The sequence below is a fragment of the Pseudorasbora parva genome, chromosome 7, assembly GCF_024679245.1.
Source record: "Pseudorasbora parva isolate DD20220531a chromosome 7, ASM2467924v1, whole genome shotgun sequence".
NCBI classification, from domain to species: domain Eukaryota; kingdom Metazoa; phylum Chordata; class Actinopteri; order Cypriniformes; family Gobionidae; genus Pseudorasbora; species Pseudorasbora parva.
In genome coordinates this window covers 534,853-547,352 of record NC_090178.1, presented here as the reverse complement: position 1 = coordinate 547,352, position 12,500 = coordinate 534,853, and the positions used below count along the sequence as shown (strand labels likewise).

At 52.2% G+C, this 12,500-nt stretch overlaps 1 protein-coding gene across 1 annotated transcript in view; it reads right to left on the bottom strand.

The window, feature by feature from the left end:
• Positions 1–12,500, bottom strand: part of LOC137083485 (intermembrane lipid transfer protein VPS13B) — a 183,556-nt gene that overhangs the window by 43,133 nt on the left and 127,923 nt on the right. Inside the window, exons 39-40 of the mRNA XM_067449435.1 lie at positions 9,041–9,399; positions 6,076–6,237 (exon numbers count right to left, since the gene is read on the bottom strand). Of these exons, the coding sequence (XP_067305536.1) occupies positions 6,076–6,237; positions 9,041–9,399 (521 nt within the window). The remainder of the gene's footprint in view (positions 1–6,075; positions 6,238–9,040; positions 9,400–12,500) is intronic.

Here is a 12,500-nt window from a genome sequence, read left to right as displayed (position 1 = left end):
CAGACACACACATGACCTGAACACAACCGGACACACACATGACCTGAACACAACCGGACACACACGACCTGAACACACATGACCTGAACACAACCGGACACACACATGACCTGAACACAAGCAGACACACACATGACCTGAACACAACCGGACACACACATGACCTGAACACACACATGACCTGAACACAACCAGACACACACACGACCTGAACACAACCAGACACACACATGACCTGAACACAACCGGACACACACATGACCTGAACACAACCGGACACACACGACCTGAACACACATGACCTGAACACAACCGGACACACACATGACCTGAACACAAGCAGACACACACATGACCTGAACACAACCGGACACATACATGACCTGAACACACACATGACCTGAACACAACCGGACACACACATGACCTGAACACACATGACCTGAACACACACATTACCTGAACACAACCGGACACACACATGACCTGAACACACATGACCTGAACACAACCGGACACACACATGACCTGAACACACACATTACCTGAACACAACCGGACACACACATGACCTGAACACACATGACCTGAACACAACCGGACACACACATGACCTGAACACACATGACCTGAACACAACCGGACACACACATGACCTGAACACACATGACCTGAACACAACCGGACACACACATGACCTGAACACACACATTACCTGAACACAACCGGACACACACATGACCTGAACACACATGACCTGAACACAACCGGACACACACATGACCTGAACACACATGACCTGAACACACACATTACCTGAACACAACCGGACACACACATGACCTGAACACACATGACCTGAACACAACCGGACACACACATGACCTGAACACACATGACCTGAACACAACCGGACACACACATGACCTGAACACACATGACCTGAACACAACCGGACACACACATGACCTGAACACACATTACCTGAACACAACCGGACACACACATGACCTGAACACACATGACCTGAACACAACCGGACACACACATGACCTGAACACACATGACCTGAACACACACATTACCTGAACACAACCGGACACACACATGACCTGAACACACATGACCTGAACACAACCGGACACACACATGACCTGAACACACATGACCTGAACACACACATTACCTGAACACAACCGGACACACACATGACCTGAACACACATGACCTGAACACAACCGGACACACACATGACCTGAACACACATGACCTGAACACAACCGGACACACACATGACCTGAACACACATGACCTGAACACAACCGGACACACACATGACCTGAACACACATTACCTGAACACAACCGGACACACACATGACCTGAACACACATGACCTGAACACAACCGGACACACACATGACCTGAACACACATGACCTGAACACACACATTACCTGAACACAACCGGACACACACATGACCTGAACACACATGACCTGAACACAACCGGACACACACATGACCTGAACACAACCGGGAACACACATGACCTGAACACAACCGGACACACACATGACCTGAACACACATGACCTGAACACACACATGACCTGAACACACACATGACCTGAACACACATGACCTGAACACAACCGGACACACACATGACCTGAACACACACATGACCTGAACACAACCGGACACACACATGACCTGAACACAACCGGACACACACATGACCTGAACACAACCGGACACACACATGACCTGAACACAACCGGACACACACATGACCTGAACACACACATGACCTGAACACAACCGGACACACACATGACCTGAACACACACATGACCTGAACACAACCGGACACACACATGACCTGAACACACACATGACCTGAACACAACCGGACCAGACATGACCTGAACACAACCGGACACACACATGACCTGAACACAACCGGACACATACATGACCTGAACACAACCGGACACACACATGACCTGAACACAACCGGACACACACATGACCTGAACACAACCGGACACACACATGACCTGAACACACCTGACCTGAACACACATGACCTGAACACACACATGACCTGAACACAACCAGACACACACATGACCTGAACACACACATGACCTTAACACAACCAGACACACACAACCTGAACACAACATGACCTGAACACAACCAGAAACACACAACCTGAACACAACCAGACACACACATGACCTGAACACAACCGGACACACACATGACCTGAACACAACCAGACACACACATTACCTGAACACAACCAGACACACACATTACCTGACACATGACCTGAATACAACCGGACACACACATGACCTGAACACAACCAGACACACACATTACCTGACACATGACCTGAACACAACCGGACACACACATGACCTGAACACAACCAGACACACACATTACCTGAACACAACCAGACACACACATGACCTGAACACAACCGGACACACACATGACCTGAACACAACCAGACACACACATGACCTGAACACAACCAGACACACACATGACCTGAACACAACCAGACACACACATGACCTGAACACACACATGACCTGAACACAACCAGACACACACATGACCTGAACACAACCAGACACACACATGACCTGAACACAACCAGACACACACATGACCTGAACACACATGACCTGAACACAACAAGACACAAACATGACCTGAACACACATAACCTGAACACACACATGACCTGAACACAATCAGACACACAAATGACCTGAACACAACCGGACACACACAACCTGAACACAACCGGACACACACATGACCTGAACACAACCGGACACACACATGACCTGAACACACACATGACCTGAACACACATGACCTGAACACAACCGGACACACACATGACCTGAACACAACCGGACACACACATGACCTGAACACACACATGACCTGAACACACATGACCTGAACACAACCGGACACACACATGACCTGAACACACATGACCTGAACACACACATGACCTGAACACAACCAGACACACACGAGCTGAACACAACCGGACACACACATGACCTGAACACACACATGACCTGAACACAACCAGACACACACATGACCTGAACACAACTGGACACGCACAGACACACACACATCCAGCAAACGACTGACACACAAGCGCATCGTGTGGAGGAACATGTTCTGATATTTTGAGCACAGATCACACGCGAGACGCTCTCACACCCACCTACACACACACACACACACACACACACACACACAAACACCAGCGGCCGTAACTCACACGGGAAATTATGGATGTGATGCCGTTATAATTGTGATGTGATGCCGTTATAATTGTGATGTGATGCAGTTATAATTGTGATGGGCCACCGGGGGCTCGTTCTCATGACCTCATCAGGCCCAGAGCAGTGCTTCCAAACAGAGAGTGTGTGTGAAACAGGCATGAGGACGCGCTCAGATTTATTCACTATCTGTGTGTGAGCAGGTTTACTGCGACTGCAATTAAGACCATTAACGCTCTCTCTCTCCCTGTGTGTGTGTGTGTGTGTTTGAGGGGTTTGGCAGCAGCTACTGTGATGAACCCCCACTGCCCCCAAAGGAACAGACAGGAAGTGGAATATCCGCCCAAATCCCGTCCAGATTGGTGCTAATGGTCTCCATACTGAGCGTCCGCAGGCCTGAAGTCATTCAGCCACGCGAGTCCCAGCGGAGGAACGCCCGCACCGCAGAGCACCGCAGCGGGAGAAGAGCCGAGCATTCAGACTCACAACACTGCCGTAATAAAAACCATCCGCCACACGCTGAGACTGAAACAAGAGCCGGCACAGACAACACCAGACCGGACAACAGCCGCAGGACAGGATGAGAGAGAGAGAGAGTGTGTGTGTGTGTGGGGGGGACAGAAGGAGCAGACACACTGAGGAGACGAGAGAGAGAAAGAGTGTGTGTGTGTGGGACAGAAGGAGCAGACACACTGAGGAGACGAGAGAGAGAAAGAGTGTGTGTGTGTGTGTGTGTTTGTGTGTGTGTGTGTGTGTGTGACAGGAGGATCAGATACACTGAGGAGATGTGAGAGAGTGTGTGTGTGTGTGTGTGTGTGTGTGTGTGTGTGTGTGTGTGTGTGTGTGGGACAGGAGGATCAGATACACTGAGGAGACGCGAGTGTGTGTGTATGTGTGGGACAGGAGGATCAGATACACTGAGGAGACGCGAGTGTGTGTGTGTGTGTGTGGGACAGGAGGCTCAGATACACTGAGAAGATGCGAGAGAAGGATAGAAAGTGTGTGTGTGGGCATGCATTTGTGACATATGAGGACATTACCCATGGCCCCACTTTACAAAAGGCTTATAAAATCACACAGGAGGAGTTTTTATGAGAAAGTAAAAATGCAGAATGTTTCCTGTGATGGGTAGGTTTAGGGGCAGTGTGTGTGTGTGTGTGTGTGTGTGTGTGTGTGTGTGTGTGTGTGATGGGTAGGTTTAGGGGCATTAGGGGCAGTGTGTGTGTGTGTGTGTGTGTGTGTGTGTGTGTGTGTGTGATGGGTAGGTTTAGGGGGAAACAAAATATGTTTTTTAAATTATAAAAACCATTACACTTATGGAATGTCCCCACATTTCACAAAAACGTGTGTGTATTTCACATAATTGTGTGTGTGGGACCGGAGGACCGGAGGACAGTCGGGACGCTGCGGTCAGAGACGGACACACTGAGGAGACGCGGCGCTGTGGTCAGTGTGTCTGAGCCGCTCTGGACACACTCAGACTGCGGCTGCAGGGACAGGAAACTCTTCTCTAATACACACACACACACACATCGTGTTCAGAGAGAGGGAAAAACCCATGAGCGTCTAGTGTGTGTGAGAGAGAGAGAGAGAGAGAGAGAGAGAGAGAGAGAGAGAGAGAGAGAGACAGAGAGAGAGAGAGAGAGAGAGAGAGAGAGAGAGAGAGAGAGAGTGTGTGTGAGAGAGAGAGAGAGAGAGAGAGAGAGAGAGAGAGAGAGAGAGAGAGAGAGAGAGAGAGAGAGAGAGAGAGAGAGAGAGAGAGAGAGAGAGTGTGTGTGTGTGTGTGAGAGAGTTAGCTCTGTTTACATTCAGGCATTCCCTCACACACAAACATACAACTTTTTTATGCATTGTACAGTCATTTTTTCTGAATCGGGTTAATATTGTTACACACACCATTTATGAGTTGCAAAACCACACAGAGACAGACAGTGAGACAGACAGACAGACAGACAGACAGACAGTGAGACAGACAGACAGTGAGACAGACAGACAGTGAGACAGACAGTGAGACAGACAGACAGACAGACAGACAGACAGTGAGACAGACAGACAGACAGACAGACAGTGAGACAGACAGACAGTGAGACAGACAGACAGTGAGACAGACAGTGAGACAGACAGACAGACAGACAGTGAGACAGACAGACAGTGAGACAGACAGTGAGACAGACAGACAGACAGACAGACAGACAGACAGACAGACAGACAGTGAGACAGACAGACAGACAGACAGACAGTGAGACAGACAGTGAGACAGACAGTGAGACAGACAGACAGACAGACAGACAGACAGAAAGTGAGACAGACAGACAGACAGACAGACAGACAGTGAGACAGACAGACAGACAGTGAGACAGACAGACAGACAGACAGACACAGACAGACAGACAGACAGACAGTGAGACAGACACAGACAGACAGACAGACAGACAGACAGACAGACAGTGAGACAGACAGACAGACAGACACAGACAGACAGTGAGACAGACAGACAGACAGACAGTGAGACAGACACAGACAGACAGACACAGACAGACAGACAGACAGACAGACAGACAGACACAGACAGACACAGACAGTGAGACAGACACAGACAGACAGACAGACAGACAGACACAGACAGACAGACAGACAGACAGACAGACAGACAGACACAGACAGACACAGACAGACAGACAGACAGACAGACAGACAGACAGACAGACACAGACAGACAGACAGACAGACAGACAGTCAGGAGCACCTGTGGGGATTTGTGGGATCTCCAGCTGTACTGGTGGCTCTGGTTGCTCTGGAGCAGGATGTTCTCATCGGTGTCCACCTGTCCGAACCGCAGCACTTCCTGTGTGTCGTTACAGATGACATAATGACTGAAGACCACCTCCTCAGAGTCCAGCACAGCATTCTGAAACACAAGAGACACAAGAGTTCAGTCATGCCTCATCCCACAGGACACAGCACGCATGTGTGAGGGACACAAGAACACACGTGAGGGACACAAGAACACGCATCTGTGAGGGACACAAGAACACGCGTGAGGGACACGTGTGAGGGACACAAGAACACGCGTGAGGGACACAAGAACACGCGTGAGGGACACAAGAACACGCGTGAGGGACACAAGAACACGCGTGAGGGACACAAGAACAAGCGTGAGGGACACAAGAACACGTGTTAGGGACACAAGAACACGCGTGAGGGACACAAGAACACGCATCTGTGAGGGACACAAGAACACGTGTGAGGGACACAAGAACACGCATCTGTGAGGGACACAAGAACACGTGTGAGGGACACAAGAACACGTGTGAGGGACACAAGAACACGTGTGAGGGACACAAGAACACGCGTGAGGGACACAAGAACACGCGTGAGGGACACAAGAACACGTGTTAGGGACACAAGAACACGCGTGAGGGACACAAGAACACGCGTGTTAGGGACACAAGAACACGCGTGTTAGGGACACAAGAACACGCGTGTTAGGGACACAAGAACACGCGTGTTAGGGACACAAGAACACACGTGAGGGACACAAGAACACGTGTTAGGGACACAAGAACACACGTGTTAGGGACACAAGAACACGCGTGTTAGGGACACAAGAACACGCGTGTTAGGGACACAAGAACACGTGTGTTAGGGACACAAGAACACGTGTGAGGGACACAAGAACACGCGTGTTAGGGACACAAGAACACGCGTGAGGGACACAAGAACACGTGTTAGGGACACAAGAACACGTGTGAGGGACACAAGAACACGTGTTAGGGACACAAGAACACACATGAGGGACACAAGAACACGTGTTAGGGACACAAGAACACACGTGTTAGGGACACAAGAACACACGTGAGGGACACAAGAACACGTGTTAGGGACACAAGAACACACGTGAGGGACACAAGAACACGTGTTAGGGACACAAGAACACGCATGTGAGGGACACAAGAACACGTGTTAGGGACACAAGAACACACGTGAGGGACACAAGAACACGCGTGTGAGGGACACAAGAACACGCGTGTGAGGGACACAAGAACACGCATGCGAGGGACACAAGAACACGTGTTAGGGACACAAGAACACGTGTGAGGGACACAACAACACGTGTTAGGGACACAAGAACACGTGTGAGGGACACAAGAACACGTGTGAGGGACACAACAACACGTGTGAGGGACACAAGAACACGTGTGAGGGACACAAGAACACGTGTTAGGGACACAAGAACACGTGTTAGGGACACAAGAACACGTGTTAGGGACACAAGAACACGCGTGTGAGGGACACAAGAACACGCGTGTGAGGGACACAAGAACACGCGTGTGAGGGACACAAGAACACGCATGCGAGGGACACAAGAACACGCGTGTGAGGGACACAAGAACACGCGTGTGAGGGACACAAGAACACGTGTGAGGGACACAAGAACACGCGTAAGGGACACAAGAACACGCATCTGTGAGGGACACAAGAACACGCGTCTGTGAGGGACACAAGAACACGAGTATGTGAGGGACACAATAACACGTGTGTAAAAGACACAAGAACAAACGTGAGACATAAAAACACGCGTGTGAGAGCCGTGTTCACACTGCAGTCTGACGGGTGTGAAAGCGGTTTGAGTCCAGTTTTTGTGCTGGACTGGTGATGGTAAATGGACTGCATTTATATAGCGCTTTTAACAGACCCTATGGCCACCCTTTACATTTTGCCTCACATTCACCCATTCACACACCGACGGCGATGTCTGCAACATAAGGCGCCACCCAGCCCATCGGGAGCAGCTGGGGTTAGGTGTCTTGCTCATGGACACCTCGACACTTGGTCAGGTGGAACCGGGGATTGAACCACCAACCTTCCGGTTTGAAGACAACCTACATGAACCACTGAGCCACTGCCGATGCACATCTCATGACACACACACACACACACACACACACACACAGACTGCCCCTAAACCTACCCATCACTCACACACACACACACACACACACACACACACACACACACACACACACACACACACACACACGTCCGTTACTGGAAACACATAGACAGCGCATCCAAACTCTGAGTCACACAACATTTCCCATAATTCTCTCCTCTCCCACTGAGTGGATGAGCTGTTGTTGGCCGTGTGTGTGTGTTGGTGTGTGTGTGTGTGTCATAGCAGCACAGATGAGTGAGTGTGTGTTTTTATGGAGAACCATGGTAACCCTCCACAGGAAGACACTGTAATCCTCTGACTTTTACAGTGTCACATGATACAGTGATGAAGGAGTCACCGCCTGTCAATCACACATAAACACACACAGAACATGCAGAACTCTGGGACAGATCCCGTTAAACAGCTCCATAATCTCTGCATGAGCACATGTGACTGTCTGTCAGGACGCTCTTGTGTGTGTGTGTGTGTGTGTGTGTGTGTGTGTGTCCTTGTTTATATTACATTGTGGGGACCAAATGTCCCCATAAGGATAGTAAAACCTGAGATCACCAGCCAGCGGTCCCCACTTTACAAAAGGCTTATAAATCACACAGGAGGAGTTTTTTTGAGAAAGTAAAAATGCAGAATGCTTCCTGTGATGGGTAGGTTTAGGGGCAGTGTGTGTGTGTGTATGTGTGTGTGACGCGTAGGTTTAGGAGCAGTGTGTGTGTGTGTGTATGTGTGTGTGTGTGTGTGTGTGTCAGAGCGGTCTCACCTGTCTCCAGGCTTGCAGCGCCCGGTCCAGTGTGTGTATGGCGTACTGTCCGACAGCAGCTCGCAGCGGCTGGAGCGTGGCGTCGCAGTGCAGTGTGTGTCGTGAGTGTGTGTGTGAGAGTGTGTGTGTGGCGTGTCCCTGCAGGCTGAAGGGCTGAATGATGGGCATCTGTGTGAGGTTGCGATACTCCAGCAGATTGCAGCTGAGCTCGGAGGAGAAGCTGAGCTCGTGACAGCACTGCGACGCATCGCTCCACTGACGCACAAACACAAACGGCTCGCGCACACACAACAACGCAAACTCCTGATCCTGAGGCAACTTCCTGTCTGGGAGGAAGGGGCGGAGCTTCTGGCATGGCACTGTAAATTAGAGAAGAGAATAAAATCAGTAGAGTCACTCACTCTCACTCTCTCACACTCACTCACTCACTCACTCGCACTCACTCTCTCACTCACTCACTCACTCGCTCGCTCGCTCACTCCCTCACTCTCGCACTCTCTCACTCGCTCGCTCGCTCACTCCCTCTCTCCCTCACTCACTCTCGCACTCACTCACTCCCTCACTCTCACACTCACTCTCTCACTCTCTCACTCGCTCACTCCCTCACTCTCACACTCACTCTCTCACTCTCTTGCTCGCACACTCCCTCTCTCCCTCACTCACACATTCACTCACTCTCTCACTTGCTCACTCATTCCCTCACTCTCGCGCTCACTAACTCACTCTCGCACTCACAGTCACACTCATACTCACTCTCTCACTCACTCACTCACTCACACACACACTCACTAACTCAATCTCGCACTCACAGTCACACTCACACACACTCACTCACTCTCTCACTCACTCACACTCACTCACACACTCGCTCACTCACTCACTCACACACTCGCTCGCTCTCACACTCGCTCTCACTCTCACTCTCGCACTCACTCCCTCTCGCACTCACTCACACTCACTCATACTCATCTCGCACTCACACACACACTCTCATCACGCACACACTCTCGCACTCACACACTCACTCTAAATCTTTATCTCATATTCGCACTCGCTCACACTCACTCACACACTCTCGCACTCGCTCTCACACTCACTCACACTCTTGCACTCGCTCTCTCACTCTCGCACTCTCACTCTCGCACTCTCGCTCTCGCACTCTCGCTCTCGCACTCTCGCTCTCGCACTCTCGCTCTCGCACTCTCGCTCTCGCACTCTCGCTCTCGCACTCGCTCTCGCACTCGCTCTCGCACTCGCTCTCGCACTCGCTCTCGCACTCGCTCTCGCACTCGCACTCACTCTCGCTCTCACTCACACTCGCTCTCACTCACACTCGCTCTCACTCACACTCGCTCTCACTCACACTCGCTCTCACTCACACTCGCACTCACTCACACTCGCTCTCGCACTCGCACTCACTCACACTCGCTCTCACTCACACTCGCTCTCACTCACACTCGCTCTCACTCGCACTCGCTCTCGCACTCGCACTCACTCTCGCTCTCACTCACACTCGCTCTCACTCACACTCGCTCTCACTCACACTCGCTCTCACTCACACTCACACTCGCACGCACTCACTCTCGCACTCACTCTCGCACTCACTCTCGCACTCACTCTCGCACTCACTCTCGCACTCACTCTCGCACTCACTCTCGCACTCACTCTCGCACTCACTCTCGCACTCACTCTCGCACTCACTCTCCCTCTCGCACTCACTCACACTCACTCTCACACTCACTCACTCACTCACTCACTCACTCACTCACTCACTCACTCACTCACTCACTCACTCTCACACTCACACTCACACTCCCTCTCGCACTCCCTCTCGCACTCCCTCTCGCACTCCCTCTCGCACTCCCTCTCGCACTCCCTCTCGCACTCCCTCTCGCACTCCCTCTCGCACTCCCTCTCACTCGCACTCGCTCTCGCACTCGCACTCACTCTCGCACTCACTCACACTCGCTCTCACTCACACTCGCTCTCACTCACACTCGCACGCACTCACTCTCGCACTCCCTCTCGCACTCCCTCTCGCACTTCCTCTCGCTCTCACTCACACTCGCTCTCACTCACACTCGCTCTCGCACTCGCACTCACTCTCGCACTCACTCACACTCGCTCTCACTCACACTCGCTCTCGCTCACACTCGCTCTCGCTCGCACTCGCTCTCGCTCGCACTCACACTCGCACGCACTCACTCTCGCACTCACTCTCGCACTCACTCTCGCACTCACTCTCGCACTCACTCTCGCACTCACTCTCGCACTCACTCTCGCACTCACTCTCGCACTCACTCTCGCACTCACTCTCCCTCTCGCACTCACTCACACTCACTCTCACACTCACTCACTCACTCACTCACTCACTCACTCACTCACTCACTCTCACACTCACTCTCACACTCACTCTCACACTCACTCTCACACTCACACTCCCTCTCGCACTCCCTCTCGCACTCCCTCTCGCACTCCCTCTCGCACTCCCTCTCGCACTCCCTCTCGCACTCCCTCTCGCACTCCCTCTCACTCTCACACTCACTCTCACACTCACTCTCACACTCACTCTCACACTCACTCTCCCTCTCACTCTCCCTCTCACTCTCCCTCTCGCACTCACTCACACTCCCTCTCGCACTCACACACACTCACTCTCACTCTCATCACACACACACACTCAAACTCGCACGCTCTCGCACGCTCTCACACACTCTCACACTCGCTATCGCACTCGCTCTCGCACAAACTCGCTCACGCACTCGCACTCACTCTCACAATCACTCTCCCTCTCGCACTCGCTCTCCCTCTCACGCTCGCTCTCACTCTCCCTCTCGCTCTCCCTCTCGCACTCCCTCTCGCACTCCCTCTCCCTCTCGCGCTCCCTCTCCCTCTCGCGCTCGCTCTCCCTCTCGCACTCCCTCTCGCACTCCCTCTCGCACTCCCTCTCGCACTCCCTCTCGCACTCCCTCTCGCACTCCCTCTCGCACTCCCTCTCGCACTCCCTCTCGCACTCCCTCTCGCACTCCCTCTCGCACTCCCTCTCGCACTCCCTCTCGCACTCCCTCTCGCACTCCCTCTCGCACTCCCTCTCGCACTCCCTCTCGCACTCCCTCTCGCACTCCCTCTCGCACTCACACTCACTCTCACACTCACTCTCACACTCACTCTCCCTCTCACTCTCCCTCTCACTCTCCCTCTCGCACTCACTCACACTCCCTCTCGCACTCACACACACTCACTCTCACTCTCATCACACACACACACTCAAACTCGCACGCTCTCGCACGCTCTCACACACTCTCACACTCGCTATCGCACTCGCTCTCGCACAAACTCGCTCACACACTCGCACTCACTCTCACAATCACTCTCCCTCTCGCACTCGCTCTCCCTCTCACGCTCGCTCTCACTCTCCCTCTCGCTCTCCCTCTCGCACTCCCTCTCGCACTCCCTCTCC